At 35.9% G+C, this 16,237-nt stretch overlaps 1 protein-coding gene across 1 annotated transcript in view; it reads left to right on the forward strand.

Moving 5' to 3' along the window:
* GUCY1B1 (guanylate cyclase 1 soluble subunit beta 1) overlaps positions 1 to 15,581 on the forward strand; it is a 38,692-nt gene extending 23,111 nt beyond the window's left edge. Inside the window, exons 5-13 of the mRNA XM_026847766.1 lie at positions 2,962 to 3,192; positions 4,604 to 4,720; positions 5,533 to 5,666; positions 6,477 to 6,674; positions 8,448 to 8,685; positions 9,504 to 9,644; positions 10,357 to 10,511; positions 10,829 to 10,955; positions 14,287 to 15,581. Coding sequence (XP_026703567.1) covers positions 2,962 to 3,192; positions 4,604 to 4,720; positions 5,533 to 5,666; positions 6,477 to 6,674; positions 8,448 to 8,685; positions 9,504 to 9,644; positions 10,357 to 10,511; positions 10,829 to 10,955; positions 14,287 to 14,310 — 1,365 coding nt within the window. The 3' untranslated portion in view covers positions 14,311 to 15,581. The remainder of the gene's footprint in view (positions 1 to 2,961; positions 3,193 to 4,603; positions 4,721 to 5,532; positions 5,667 to 6,476; positions 6,675 to 8,447; positions 8,686 to 9,503; positions 9,645 to 10,356; positions 10,512 to 10,828; positions 10,956 to 14,286) is intronic.
* The last annotated feature ends 656 nt before the right edge of the window (positions 15,582 to 16,237 follow it).

Raw genomic sequence — 16,237 nt, forward strand, 5'->3', positions numbered from 1 at the left:
CAATAGATAAGTTCTATTCTAGTTAAGCTTACTCCAGAGCATCTAGGGCAGGTCTTTATCCCAGATAAGTGTCCGTCCAATTAGGTTGGATCTGCAAGTACAAGGGTGAAGGGACAGAATTCATTATATTATGTTAATGGCCAGAAGTGCTCATTTTAAATTTGCTGACAGGGTGGATGAAATCATGCGTTAGGAAGATTAGTGCATAAAGGATGTAATCAGAAAAAACCTCATGAACCTATCCAACAGGAAGTAGCTTTCTTAGCCTGGAGAGGGCTATGATTGTAGCTTCTGTTAATAAAGGTCTGTGCATGGATAACTAGAATCAAATTCAGTAAACCAGCCATGTCCAAAGCATATCAGGTTTACCAGGAGTCTGCAGCTGGCTCTGTGCCTATCTTGTAGGTCCAACACATTTCCATGTGTTTGGCCTGTTGTTCGTTTGCTCACTAGTGTGATGCACTAATACAGCAAGCATTTCTGGATGCCCTGGAGTCTGGTCAAAAATAGTGTTGCAAATAACCTTGAAGATGCCAGGGAAATTTGCAGCTTTGCACTGTTACTGACACAGCTCTGATCTCTAAAAATTAGGAAAATAGCACATCATGTGTGATGACTGACTTCATCACTGTGTAAGCCTGTAAGATCTGTGGAGGGTCATGTCTCAAACTTAGCTAGACGTCTTGAAGCATGTAGCAGTTCTATTTTTATAGGTGTTTTTTTTTAACTAATACTTGAGCTTTGTTTATTGGTGCATCATTCATTTATAATAAATGGAAAAAAATGGGAAGTTATGAAAAATCCGTTAGGTACTGCATGTTATGAGGAAAAAACCTTTAAGTACAGGTGCAGGTTGTACAGAATACAAGTATGCAGTGACTAAGATGGTCATTCAGTGATAATATCTCTGGAAGGTGATGTGCTGTTAATATGAACACTTCCTTAACAATTATTAGATCTTTAAAAATTATTTCAGGACTGCTTTTCCAAATGAAGAAGCTTTTCATCCAAAGTATGCATTTTTTTTGCATTTGTGGCAAGAGCAACTCTTTGAAGTAAGATCCAAGACTGTATATGATCTGGAAGTATAGATCAATTCTAGTGATAATTCTACACAATTTGAAAAACGTTACTGTGTTTAATTTCAGGTATCCCTGGAGACAGTAATAGTAAAATAAAACCTGTGGGAGTCTATGAGTGATAGAAAGTAAGAACGAAGACAGTAACTGCATTCTATGAATCCTCAGTGTGGCCACAGTTTCAGGGATAATGATTTAAAAGAAGAGGAGGACATGGAGAACCTTTAAATCCTGAATTCAGAGGAAAACTAATTCTCTATCTACTATGTTTCATTTTCCTAGACAAACCTACATAATTTGTTTTCCTCTGATGACCACCACATACTCTTTCCAAGGTTTACCTCTTATTAACTCATAATTTCCTACTTCTTTTTGCCAGACACTGCCATATGGTTTACCAACATAGCTTCCTGAGGAGGTTAGGTTTTATCGTCATTAACGTTTGAACTTGTTCATACATCCAGCTTTAGGTACCTACATTAGCTGGTAAATTTAGTAGGCTGATCTTTCACTTAAGTTACATGTGCGATAGAAAGAGAAGCAGCACATGGTATAGAGCACCTAAATCAGGCTCCTGCTCTGAACTCTCCTCCAGAAAAGCCTCTCTTTCCTTTAAATGAATAGTCAAATAGAGGATCAAGGAACACTGTCTTCTTAAATTAAGCATCATTTAGTGATAAAACATGGTTTTGTTGTTTTACACTCCTCTGTCTGTGTAGGAACAAATAAAGGAATCAGCACCCCCGAACTGATTAGTTAGCATGGCTGATGGTTGTGGAGGAGAAATATTTGATAAACTGAACATCTTAGGGGCCAAGTGCATATGTTTGTACATATCTGTTCTGTTTTCATAATGTAACTGTTAATCTCTGTGGTTAGACTATGTTTAAAGGGCAGAGTCAGGGTGCATTAGAGATTTTAAGAAGTCTTTTTTTGCTTCAGTGGCTTTAGGATCAGACTCTACATGAAAGTAGAATCGGGTGCAACATGTTCCAGAAAGTTGCTGCTAAACAATACTGTGTAAATAGAATTGTTCTGTTCCAGTCATTAAATCAAATTAGGCTTGAGAAGAGGCGAATTTGGCCTCTCAAGGTAAATTATGTTATTCTATTAGTTATTAGCTTTAATTATGCTGCAATACATGACTCTCACTGCAAACAAAATAATCCCTATTAATTTCATATTTTTTACTCTTTGAGTAAATTTACTAAAGTGTGAAGTGCCATGTTCAAGACACTTATTTGAGAGTAGACTGATGTAGATGACTCTGGTTTTGGTGTGATTTTATTATGGAGTGCAGCTTGGAAAATATTGTAATTGCTTTTAGTTTTATCTGTTGGTCCTCATCTTGCGGTCATCACTGCTTGAATGTGTAAGGACTGTATATTCAAACATCTGCTCCATCCACCTTTCTTCTGGCTGGCTGTGACATGCCCATCCTCTGGTCAGAGCTGTTTGCTGTTGTGTTACAGACCTTGCAAACAGCTTTCATCAAAATAAGGGTTCAAGTGGTCTGTGTAATTCAAGACTTGCCACATGTTCATTCAAGGGGAGGGTCTTGCTTTCTGGCACCTGCAAGCATAACCTGAGCCTTGACCCCTGATTTCAGATGTACATTTCACTCAGGCTTTATAAATTGTATTTGAGTCATTATCAGTGTGTTGTTCATGCAGAGAGCGACTATGGCTAACCAAAGGCATAATTATTCACCTGGAATTATAAAGATCCTCTAAAATCAGAAAAACTTATTAGAATATATTTTTCAAGATGCAAATTTCATTCTTGAATTCACCCTTCTGCTCTAAATGTATTACTGTCTTCATTCCAGTTATTAATGAGTAGCAGAGTTTTCACTTTTTCATTTTTTCCTTCATTTTTATAGGTTATTCAACAGAGAAATGAGGAATGTGACCACATTCAGTTTTTAATTGAAGAGAAAGAATCTAAAGAAGAGGACTACTATGAAGACCTTGACAGATTTGAAGAAAACGGTACCCAAGAGTCTCGTATCAGCCCCTACACTTTCTGCAAGGCCTTTCCTTTCCACATAATATTTGACAGAGATCTGGTGGTCACGCAGTGTGGCAATGCTATATACAGAGTCCTTCCACAGGTTAGATTATTCTCGTGCTGAATAATCATAGAGATTCCTAATACTAGATGTTTCACAGGTTTATTTTAAAGATTAATAAAATAGATTTAAGATTCTCTGTCTAAGCAGCATTCCTGTGTAACTGTATACTTTTTACTACATTGTGCTCATCTTGTTTGAAAAAGATCTATGAAAATAGCCCTAATTGTACAACAGCTGTTTCTTATAGTCATGTCCCTGTGCCGTAAGAGAATAAGCTTGAGCAGGGAAAATAATGATCACCCTCATGGTTCAGGTGTTAGCTTGATACCCGATTCTTTCTCATAGCTCACTCCAAGACATATTTGCTATGAAAGTGGGAGATAGCTCTTTTAAAGTGGTTATGAGACAGTGCAACTTAGCCTGTGGTTCAGGAAATGGTCTTTTCCATACTACTGTATAGCGTAGCAGTGGGTACATAGTCTGTGTATATTACTTGACAGTAAAGTTTTCAGATACTTAAGCTGTCAGATGCACAGTAACTGAAGAGCAGAATAACAGAAGTTGTAGTGTACTTTTTTGGCTTGTGCATCAAAAGCATCAGTATTAACTAAGATGAGCCAAACTATGTTTGTGATATATAGATATGTGTTCTGAACTGAATGTAGCTGCTGCAATTTCCTCTGGTTATTTACAGTAAAAGAGTACTCAGAGGTCCTTTTAAAGTTATATATACTGCATATGAATAGAATACCTCAGTTCTTGCCTGAAAGACCTGATAGTGTTTCTAAAAATAAGCAACAGGTGAAAACAGTAATATGAGAGAAGCAAAAGATGATGAAAACACCAAAGGATCTTGACAATTATGTAGGCTAATGTTGCACATACCATGTTGTTTCTGAATCATTGACATACTTTTAAACTGCAATTTTGTGTTATTTGTTTTTTCCTGCAATTTGTTTTTGGTGATTTCTATTGAATTTTGTGGAGAGATTTGAAAGAAGAGCCTGTAAGTAGCTCTGCCAGATTTTGCCCAAGGGCATTTGCAGAACAGCTATAACTATTCAGTCTACTGAGAATAGCTGTCAGAATACTTATTATCAGAGTTGATGCTTTAGAGAGCATAGCGTATTGAAAAAGAAGTTTGAAGGAGGTCACTTAGGAGGAAAACACTGGAAACCTTTTTTTGCTGTAGAGTGGGAACAGTTTGACAGATAATGAATGTGGTAGTCTAACACAATTTACAAATTTATCTTGCAGACTAGAATTGCACTTTGAAGTCAATAGAATTCTGATATAAAATCCTTAATTTAAAAACCTTGTGTTTTAATGGAGAAATGCTTACAGTATATATTCTCATCCATTCAGTGTTGTCATCTAAGCAAATGGAATATAATTACTCCATGTATGTCTTTATTATAAAGCATAACTTTTTTTTTTTTTTAAATTCTAGCTGCAACCAGGAAATTGCAGTCTGTTGTCAGTTTTCTCCTTGGTCCGGCCTCATATTGATATTAGTTTCCATGGGATCCTCTCACATATCAATACAGTCTTTGTACTGAGGACCAAGGTAACTAAAGAGTATTCACCTGGCTTTTCTTTAAGTAAATATGCTTTGGGGAGTTAAGAAGTGCTGAAAGCTCAGAAGTCTTCTTGCCCAGTAGTATGCTCAGTCCCTTTTGAGTCTTGAGCCAAGAAAAAGTCACAGGTATGAATTCATGTGTAGCTGTTGAATGCTTTATAGGAATGGTAAAGTACATATACTGCATGTCTGATGCTTTCTTTGCAATGGGCCAACCCATTACACAGCATTGTACCAAATGTAGAAAGGCAATTACATTTACTTTTGCTTCATAACAGTATGGGAGACAAATATGAAATGTGTTCTTGCTTGGGCCCATATGTTCATACATAGTTCTGTGTCCTTTTCTCTAGAGAGGGCAGGAGAGAAGGCCTGTGATATGAATGAATGCAGCATGTAGAGTAGAAACTACTATGTCAAGGAGCCTGTTTATTTATAGAAAACTGTACCTGAGAGAAACCAACGAGATTTCTTAGAGATGCTCCCAGGCATAGATTGAACTTCATAGAATAGGCAATACTTTTGGCAAACTACTGTTAAAAAATGACGCAGAAGAAAACAAGAAGTTATGAACATGAATGTAAAGAAAGATACCATGCTTTATATCTTTGAGGTAGCAAATCACAATATTAAAATATGGGTAGTGTGTGGTGTTCAAATGAGAAATTAATTGGGTTTTAATGTAGGCTGTAACTATTTCAAACATTCTGACTGCCTTCATAGTGAAGGCATTTACATATGTGGCCTGGAGTGTAATAAATCTACCATTGCCCTTATATAATTGTGACTTTCGTCACCAGGAGGGGCTGCTGGATGTGGAAAAGCTGGAGTGTGAAGATGAACTGACTGGAACAGAAATCAGCTGCTTACGCCTGAAAGGGCAAATGATCTACTTGCCTGAAGCAGACAGTATTCTTTTTCTTTGTTCACCGAGGTGCTTTAAACCTTAAGCATTCTATAATACTGATTTTCATTTTATAGTTACTAATTTTAACAATGCTTATGAAAATAGTACTACAGACATTAATTGGTTCAATTGATTTCATTGATTTTCATGTGTATATATTAAAAGAGGGAGGAGTGTTTAAGCATCAGAACTTGACTGATTATTAAATAATTGAATATAAACATTGGGATGATCTGGCCCAGTTTGTACAAATGGGAATTCCTCATGGTTCCATGATTTTTGGCAACTGTTGCCCTTTGTTTCTTACTCTGAGTGTGCTAAGAAATGTCACAATGATTTGGTTTCCTATATGGATTCATATATTCTTGCAGTAGTTTTAATGTAATAGAGCAGTGATGATTATAAAGAAGTAGTTGGAATGGGTGATTAAATGGATGGCTTCTTTAGCTAAGAGCATGTTGAGCTAACACATCAGATTACACAATTATGATACATTAATCTCCTGTGTAAACGGGAGAGAGTGGAAGACTGAAAGGGAAGAGACTACCTTAATGTAATCTCACTTTTATTTGTGTACTGGAGTATGTACATTTGATATGTTCATGGCACTCATCAGTGAGAATTCTGTATGTAAATGCAGAAATCAAGAGCTGTTTGTTAACATGAATGAATACAGATAAGATATTTCATAGAAGGGATGTTGTACAGCTCATCACAAGTTCAGAAGCATAATCTTTCTTCTGTTATTCAGCAGCCTCTGATGTTCATTTGAGTTTTAAATGCTCCTTTGGTGATTTTAATTGTACCCATATTATTATATGTTTCTTCACATTGTAGTGTGATGAATTTGGATGATTTAACCAGAAGAGGTTTATATCTGAGTGACATTCCATTACATGATGCTACCCGTGATCTGGTTCTTTTGGGAGAGCAGTTCAGAGAGGAATATAAACTGACTCAAGAGCTTGAGATTCTCACTGACAGACTGCAGCACACACTGCGTGCACTGGAAGATGAAAAGAAAAAGACAGACACGTAAGAACCAAATCCTGATTTTGAGCTGAAACAGTCACAGCAATATATTATTTATAGCTACCTTCTTCAAAAAGTAACAGAATCTTGGAAGAAATACAAGAGATATTCAGGGCCGATAATTTTGGAGTCAAGAAATAACATTTTACTTTAACGCCTCATAGGGTATTTCTTTATTTAGATTGTCAAATGTCATCTGCAGTCTGGGCTGCTACATGCACAGGTGTTTTGCTGTCTCCTTCACTGAAAAGGAGAGTTATGAGAAGTGAACTGACAGTCCTTTTTGCTTTGTGAATTACCTAAAACAGTAGTTTTGCAGACTTTCTTAACATGCAGTCTCTGTGACCAAGATAAATTGGATGAATGCCCAAATGCTACTATTTGGCAGAGTTCTGTAACCAGCTGTAGACCACTTTGTCTTTCCAGATTGCCATGCTCACAGGTTAATAGAACAGAAAAACATATCTCACAAGCTTTGAAAGTAGTCTATATGAAGGTGAAGTCTTGCAGTAGACTAATGCTATGAATTTGATTTTATAGTTAACTGTAGAAATGGATTTGAGGCTATCTAGATAATACTACTATCTAGATATAAGTATATGCACTGGGCCCCAAATACATTTCCACAGGTAACTATAAAATCAAATTCATAGCATAGTCTGTGACAGCTCAGCTCAAGGACTACTGGCAGGTAAATTACACAAAAGTTTGTGTGACAAGCAGTGTGGGGTTGATGGTTGACTCTTGTTTATAAAACATAGTTCCCATCTCTGTAATAAAAGAGTTCCTTTTGGATTTTTTTTTCTGTAGTAGAATAACGGAAATTATTGTAAAAAGACTTGAAAAGGATGGACAGAAGAGTCAAAGAAAAAGGAAGCCTACAAAATATTTTTTATATTCATTTCTGTTGACTTGCTTTATAAAGTCATTTTATCTTCAGGAATTCTAGCCTTCTTGGCAGCTGCTGGAACAGACAGTGTCAGTTGCTATATCATGTGCCAAAAGTCTTCACTAATTATAACTCATGCAGTAGTGAACTTGCCAAAAATGCAACTAATAGGGTGTGTGCAGGAGGCTGTATACAAAGTGATGCTCAAGATCTGTGAAACAGTCAAGACATCTTCAGCTTGCCCACTTAGATGTGTAAGGAGGGAAACACACCTTAAGATGTCAGTTAGAAAGTTGAAGGAATATACATGAGAGTAGGGTGAAGCTGTGTATGTGAATTGGATTTTATTTGCATCATTTGTAATATGAACAAGTCTTAATATGTCATATAGACTATTAATTTTTTTTTAAATGCAATAAACCCTAAAAGCAGCATTCACAACAGAAGAGGAGGCATTTAGCATGAATTGATCAGAAGTGGAAAACTGTTTGATCTCTTTATGGCCTTTTTGCAGTTTTTATGGTTCTGTGAGAAAAAACAGATTGAGCTGACGATAAGGCAGAAATACTTAAGCAATAAGCAAAAATGGTCCAAGACACTATTAAGAGATCTTGTGAGAAGAGTTAGTAATCTATACCTCATTCTGTTGATAATTTAGATGTGTGTAATTTAATGTATGTTTAAAATACTGTGGCTTTAGATATGCTGATATAGATCAGCTCCCGCTTCCCAAATAAGATACTTTTCAGTAAACAGCTCTTTGATGATGCGAGTATGTTATAAACCCAATGGGAGGTACTAAGTTAATATTTGCAGAGTGCTGATGTAAAGACCTTTCCCCACATTCTTTCTGTTTTGCTTGTGTTTTTCTTTCCTTACATGTTTAGATTACTGTACTCTGTTCTACCACCATCAGTGGCAAACGAGCTGAGACACAAGCGTCCTGTTCCAGCTAAGCGGTATGACAATGTGACCATTCTTTTCAGTGGCATTGTTGGATTCAATGCCTTCTGTAGTAAACATGCCTCTGGAGAGGGAGCCATGAAGATTGTTAATCTTCTAAATGATCTTTACACAAGATTTGATATTCTGACTGATTCACGGAGGAATCCATTTGTTTATAAGGTAAGCAGAAGTATTTAATCTGTGACTTCTCAATAATTTACTATCATGTCACTCTTTTCCATCCTTCGCATTTTAGGCTTTCTTAAAAAACAGTTATACTCTCAGTCTTTGAACTCTGTTACCTGATATTACATAGCTAAAGAAGAGTATGCTGTTTATCTCTAAATGTGTGAAGGAACATAAAAGGCTTACCAGGATTTCTGTACAGTCACCCCTTAGGTGGATATATAAATCTACTTCCATATTTAGCAGATGTGATACAAGTAGTTTGTGGTTCTGCTGGCCCTGTGCTTTAAGTTTTTCAGTCATTTACCTGGGTCTCCTTGTTGTAAGTTATAACTTACTATGCAGTTATTCAATGTGAATTTCATTCGTTTATAGGAATGAGGTGTAGTTTCAGATCAGCTGATAGCAGGTGAAAAGGCAGAGACACATATATATGTGTATGCTTGTGTGTTTATATGTATAAGATTCACTCCTAGCTTTTACTAGAAATCAGTTTTTATGTGCTGTACCAAGTGAATCAAGGGTGTGAATCAAAATAAGCATAGCACTCAGTTTCTACAGAAATTCAGAAGACCCCAAAAGAAACTTGGCTTAAGTTCACACAACCACAGTGTCATTTTAATTTGTTACATTGTGAGCATACAAAAAATTCTTTCCAATAACAAGCAGAGATGACAGGAATTAGGGTGATCTGAATGAAAGTGAAGGGAAACTATTTGAAAGGACAAGCAGTCTTAAAGGAAGCACTTCATCCATTCCAGTACTCGAAAGCCCATGATAATAAAGTAATTGAAAAACATATATCCTGATAGGTGGAAACAGTTGGGGACAAGTATATGACAGTGAGTGGTCTACCAGAGCCTTGCATTCATCATGCACGATCTATCTGTCACCTGGCATTGGATATGATGGAAATAGCAGGCCAAGTTCAAGTAGATGGTGAGCCTGTACAGGTTAGTAAATGTGTGGGCTTGAATGAAGAACCCATTCCTTGCTATGATGATAATGCTTTAAAATACAATAATGCTCATCCCAGTCCATGCGAGCTTTGTTGCTGTTAGATTTTGAGACTGAGGTATGTGCAGATAATATAAAGAATCACATGTAGATGTGACGTGCAGTTCCCAGACTTCAAAATCTAATTATTGTGATTAACATTTTAAAGGACTGTATTAGGTCCACATCACTTATGTCTATTTTCCAATCTAATCAACAAATTCCCGTTGCCATCAAGTACAATTTGTTGAGTCTTCTTCAGCTCAATGAACAGAACAGTAATATTCCCTCACTGATAATTTTGATCATGCTTCAGATCCTCACATCATCATGAGAAAATACTGCGTTAAAAAGTACAGTTCCATAGGCAGTTATGGCAATGATTACTGGCAACACAGTATATTAGTGGAAGTTCATTCATTGTAGCATTTTATGAAGATATTGTGACATTAATACACATCTGGGGAGGCTTCATTGACCTGTCCTCATCAGAAGGCTGTGAGAGCAAAATAAGTACTGAGTGTGATGCATGTTTTGAAGAAGCAGGGGTGTCACACTGAAGAAATAAACTCCAGTAGACATAAATGGCGTAATACCTGTATTTAGTCAGAAACATCAGATTAGTTACGTTGATTTTGATTATTCAAACTTTTTTCTCTCTCTCTAAAGATAACTATAGGGATCCATACTGGTGAGGTAGTCACAGGTGTCATAGGCCAAAGGATGCCACGTTACTGTCTCTTTGGAAATACTGTCAATCTAACAAGCAGAACAGAAACTACTGGAGAAAAGGGAAAGATCAATGTCTCTGAATATACTTACAGGTGAGTGGTGCAGTATTTCTATTGGTGTTGACATCTTAAAAGAAATCACTTTGCCAGCATAATATCAAAGTGTGTTTGGAGTTGAAAGTGATAGGACTCCTGCCAGCACATTACTTAAATACATGAGTTCTCATAAACTGTATGGCAGAGTGCATTATAATATACCGTTATTGGTAGGCAAATATAATAATATGATCTAAAGATGGATTTGTCTCTTGTTAATTTCCTCACAATTCTATAGCATGTTTAATATTTTATGTAGTGAGTGGCGTGCATGCATAGTACATACATTTACATGTTTTCTCTTTCAATTTCAGGTGTCTTATGACACCAGAAAATTCAGATCCTCAGTTCCACCTGGAGTACAGGGGTCCAGTTTCTATGAAGGGTAAAAAAGAACCAATGCAGGTTTGGTTTTTGTCCAGAAAGAGTACAGAGACAGAGGTATGACTAACTAAAGTGTAATTTTTTTTTTAAACAAGGCATAAGCATGACAAATTTAATCTAAACCACTGAGATCCATTTGCGTTTGCAAAACTAAATGTTCCCTAGCAAAAACTAAGTTTTGTACAACACTATTTCATTAATGCATTTACTATCTTGACGGCACATTAAAGTCCTTGATTATTTGTCTTTTCAGTTTGTGCAGTCCCTGAAAGAATACTTCTGTATTTTAAAAAGTCCTTGAGGGAATGCTGAGTGTTTAAATATTTATATCTCCCTCTTCTTACAGATTTCTCCACTGTACTAGATTTTTCAATATAGTGTCTGTTTCTGTTTAGCTGACATGTTTGGTTATCAGCACTTCAAAATTCACCATTTGCTTACGCTGAGTGAAGAAATGTGCCTTCAGATATTTAGGCAACAGTCCAGCAACTACTTGCAGGCAGGTTCACACCTGATGTGTATGGTAGTCTGTTAACCCCAGATGGACCTGCTTGTTCATGATAGAGGTCTCGCTTTAGAAACATACAGGGTGAAAACTATTTCTTCTAAATTACATATGGGCCTAAATCCTCTTCTGAAAATGATGTAGGGTAAAGCTCTTCAAGCACAGAGTGGTCTTTAAGTTTGTGTCTCAATTTCAGAAGTCTGGGCATGTATTAATCAAAATCTTACTAAAAGCCAATGAAATCTAGACTCCTAAGTGTGCTACAAACTCAAACACTTCATCAGGTTACAGTATGCCAGCTGGTTTGCCATAGCTGAGCAGGTTCATATAGTCCGTCCATTGCCAACAGGGAGGAAAAAAAGGGTAAAAGTAATTTACATAGCTTGAATTTTGTCTGAAAGTAATACAAAAAGAAATTGAGTTTTAAGCTAATGTATTTAATCTTAAAAATACACCTGACTAAAATAAAGTCATCCATTACCCTGGCTGAAATAATTCTTGTAAGTCACAGGAAATCTATGACACATCTGAATACTCATGTGCTTCTGAAAATGAAATTTAGGCTGTTAAACTGTTTGGCTCTTTAGGAAACGTAGTGCAGATTTATTAGCACTGGTACCCATGTATATGAATACTGAGTTTTTTATGGTAACTCCCAGCATTAGCCCCAGTGTTAAACTTCAAGGGAGAGCCTGTACTTTAACTCTGCTGAAATCTGTATTTTAGTATATATTACTTACAATAATATTCTGGGTGCCACTTTTGATAATACTTTTCTATTTTTATTCTATATCAAGATTAACTATAATTTCACATGGCTACCATTCTTTCAAATCTATAGTTGTATTTAAAATATGTTTTAATTAAACACCTTTCACGTTTTTCTGCATTATAAATTATGTCCTATCATTTGTAGCAGGGCACATTGTAATTTTAAATGTAAAATTTCAGAAGGGTACTGAGTCAGGTGGGTATTTTCCTTGTTTCAGCCTCACACATGTTCAGATAATTCAGAATTTTAAATACTGCAGTCTCCTTTTAGAGATCTTGTACAGCAGTTGGTTTTGTTAATCCTCACAGCAGTCCTGAGAGGTACTTGATGATACTATTGTCTAATTATTGAGCTTTGTGTAGGGGGATATAGGGGCAGGAAGGAATAAACCTGACAGAAAAATACTGTCAACCTGATTTTCAGGAGCACATAAGACTCAGTTTAATCACAGTCAAAAAGCCTCTCTAATTTTTGTTAGTTTTTATTAATTCTGAAAATCAGATATGCATGTAATTCTTACAGGTAGAAGGACTTTTCCCATCATAGGTATCTATTCTAAATTCTAGTAAATTTGGAGGAATGGGAGACTAGAATGATAACTTCATGTGGTGATTGAAACTGATAATCATTTTGTCAGAGGTGATTTTGAAAAGTGAAAGAATATAATCCTCTAGTGTCTTAATTCTTTTTCACTCCCTGCACAATTTCATCTGTCCATACACAAAAAGATGCACTGAGTTTTACTCCTTTAAGATTTTCTGAACTGTTTGCAGTTTCTCTTTGTCTTGTGACAACTCTTCATGTTACTTCTGGTACATTATAGGCCATACATAGTAGTTGAGGTCCAGAAGCAGAAATCAGATAACCAACTTTTTGTGTTTGATTACCTTAGAGTAATTGCTTTAGGCAAGAGTGTAGTCTTGGTTTTCCTGTCAGAATCTTATTCTCTCTGACCTTTCAAACATGTACACATGGTAATGTATTATCATGTGCAGTGCTGTTAATTTCAGGGGGACTGTTCGTAACAATAAATATGGCATGTTAACATGTATTCAGAAACTACATGGTAAATTTCCTGAGAGGTCACTCCAGACTATTGCAGAAGTGGCTTATAGAAGTAAACATGAAAATATTTCTTAAATCATCCTGAAGATATTTTTGTTGATTATTCTTTTATCATTATCTTTTCTACTTCCAATATCTTTAAATCTAGGTTAGATTCATATTAGTAATATATTTTTCTTGTCATTATATCTCTCAGAGAGTGATTTTCAGTTTAGCATTTTCAAATTTATCAGCATAATATTTTACCCTGAAGCCCAGTAATTAATATGTGGTGAGGAAAGAGGACAGAATGCTTACAGCTGATATAGAGATGGGAAACCAAGGCTTAAAATATGCTCTTTCTGCTAGGCCTGTAGAAAATGATAGGGTTGGAACAGCTCAGCATACCTCAAACTTGCTTCCAAAGTTGGCATCTCTGATGCTAGTCACCGTGAGCAGTAGTTACTTCTGAGAAGGACCAGATTTACAAGAATCAGTGTTGAAGAACTGCTCCTTTACTTTTTTCCACTTAAAATATCTCTTTCATGATACCATTACAACAAAAATGAGAACTGCATCAGAAATATACATAGAACAAAAGCAGCTGTGACCAATTACTCATTTTGCATCCACTTGTTTGCATGTTATAAGATTAATCATTACTATTATTATTATTTTAACAGAGATTCAGTTGCCCCTTCTCTTTTGAGAAACAGATTTATTGTAAAAAATAAAGTTTGCAGAGAGCTCAGATGTCTGACTGCAATTTCCATCATTGCCCACTTTCAAATATCTTTCTCTTCTGCCATGTCCCCACATTACTGATGGGAACAAATTAAAAATATCTGTCAGAGCTGGTAGTTCTTCAGGGAATGTAGGAGTTAGGTTCCTACATACAACACATAAGAAAGAAATACATGCATTATCTATGCTGTGTTTTATTATTTTTACTGTTTACTGATACTGGTTGCAAGTTGTAAAATGTATTTTGTCACTACATTGACCCACCATGTTGTTCCTTCAAAGAAAATCCCTTACTTCTCAAATTCTACTTGCATGCACTCAAGGAAACAAAGCAAGATGCTTTCTGAGCTGAGGGAAGAGGAAGAAGACGCTGGATAGGGTACAATACTGTCTCCAAACAGGGTGCCAGGAAGTAAGGTTGAGTTATGGATGTTTTTTCACATCATATCTCCCATTGTCATGTGCAGTACCATTGTCTTTTGCCCTACTTCTGAAATCATACTCACCATTTTTCTCCAGGCTCGCCTGCTATTTTTTTTTTCCTTAATGATTGGTATTGTTATCTCTGCTATGAGCATGTATTTCAAACTTTCCTTTTTTTGATACACATTTTTGCACGTCAGTCATGTGGCCCTTCCTACCACCATATAAGATTGGATAACATTTTGTAGTATGCACACCACAACTAACCACTTCAATCTGATGCTTCACATCTTCATTTTCATCTCTGAAGTATAGTGGTTACGTGAATCAGTGACATCTCTGGAAAGATAAGTATATCAGTTGTTGGGCAGAACGATGAACCTAAAGAACTATTTTTAAAAATAATACCTAAAGCAGCATTATGAAAATTCTTGTATAAATGTTTGTCAGATTTAGTTCTGCCATGACCATGTTTCCATTCATTTTGTGAATAACACTTCATGCACTGTAAATTCCTGGTTAGAAAAAGTTTCCTCTTTTGTATAATCTTGCATTGTCCCTTTGTAGACACTATGTAAACATTTTCTATATTGAACAGGGGCAGTTGTTTGTCTGAAACTGCCATTTGAAGCATGTGCCAATGTACTTCTACTGAAATGCTGTTCACTTGCAGTGTATTTTCCATTGGTTTATATTAACTAAATTCAGTTGTCATGTTAATAATAGATTGCTGGACAATTTTAGACTACCTGTAGTGCTTTGATTCTTTTCTGATGGAGCCCCCAGAATTGGAAGTCATACTGCCAGGACATGGTTGTCATGTTTGCCTTCTGATTTGGTCTTTCTGATTTTCAGAAATGATCTTATTTTATTCCTTGGGAGGCACTGATAATATTCTAAGGGATGTTAAGGGGACATAGTGTCTTTCATCAGCTGATACAGTTAGTAAAAGTGGATGAGGTTTCAGATTCATAGATCTTTCATAACTTCAACATACAGTTCATTTTTATGTGAATAATACCCATTCTTATCTGACTGATAATTTCTGAATATTTGCATTAAAAATAGGATAGTGCAATTATTTGTGTATAGAAATTGTCTATATCCAGTATACCTTATCAGCACAGAATATATATGTATAAATGTTTCATGTTAATGTGCAAAAGAAATGGCAATAAATTATTTTTTCCACTGACATAGAAATGTTGGGATTTTCTTTTTGGTGAAAGCTGTATTTCATTCTTTGATACAAAACAAGTATGTTCTTCATTCCATAATTTGAAGTCCAATTCTAAATAAACTATTGAGTCATTGTTCCAGTGTTTACAAATGTCCAAGAGTCTCCCACATTCAGGTTAATGGATCACATCCTTGGATTAAAGTAGTGTTCAAACTGTGTAGATTAATGCTACAAAAACAGTAGATGAGGTCACAAAAATGCATACACTCCTTTGAAACTCTTAAACAATATTTAACAATTAAAATTATTAGCTGCCCACTTTGTGCAGGATGTACTTTACCAACCAAAGCTTTAGGAACGGGAAATGAAGGGAGGAAGCCACAGACATTCCTTTCCATCATCTCACTGTTGGACAGCAACGCATCCCTGCACTCTGTGAGAGATTGCCCTTGCTCTCTTAAATACTCAACAGCAATTTGCACTTGAAGTTGATCAAACTTACCAAAATTTTAATGATGACTCCTAAAGACGGGACTTGTGACAGCTGTGGTTGTGCATTGACATAATTCACACAAATGGATGTGAAGTAACTGAAGTTTCTGTATTACACTTCAAGCTGATGAAAGATGGCATGCCAGAAAACTCAAGTAATGGTATGAGTTTATATTTTA

This window comes from Athene cunicularia, assembly GCF_003259725.1.
Source record: "Athene cunicularia isolate RWA chromosome 4 unlocalized genomic scaffold, athCun1 chr4_part2, whole genome shotgun sequence".
Lineage (NCBI taxonomy): Eukaryota > Metazoa > Chordata > Aves > Strigiformes > Strigidae > Athene > Athene cunicularia.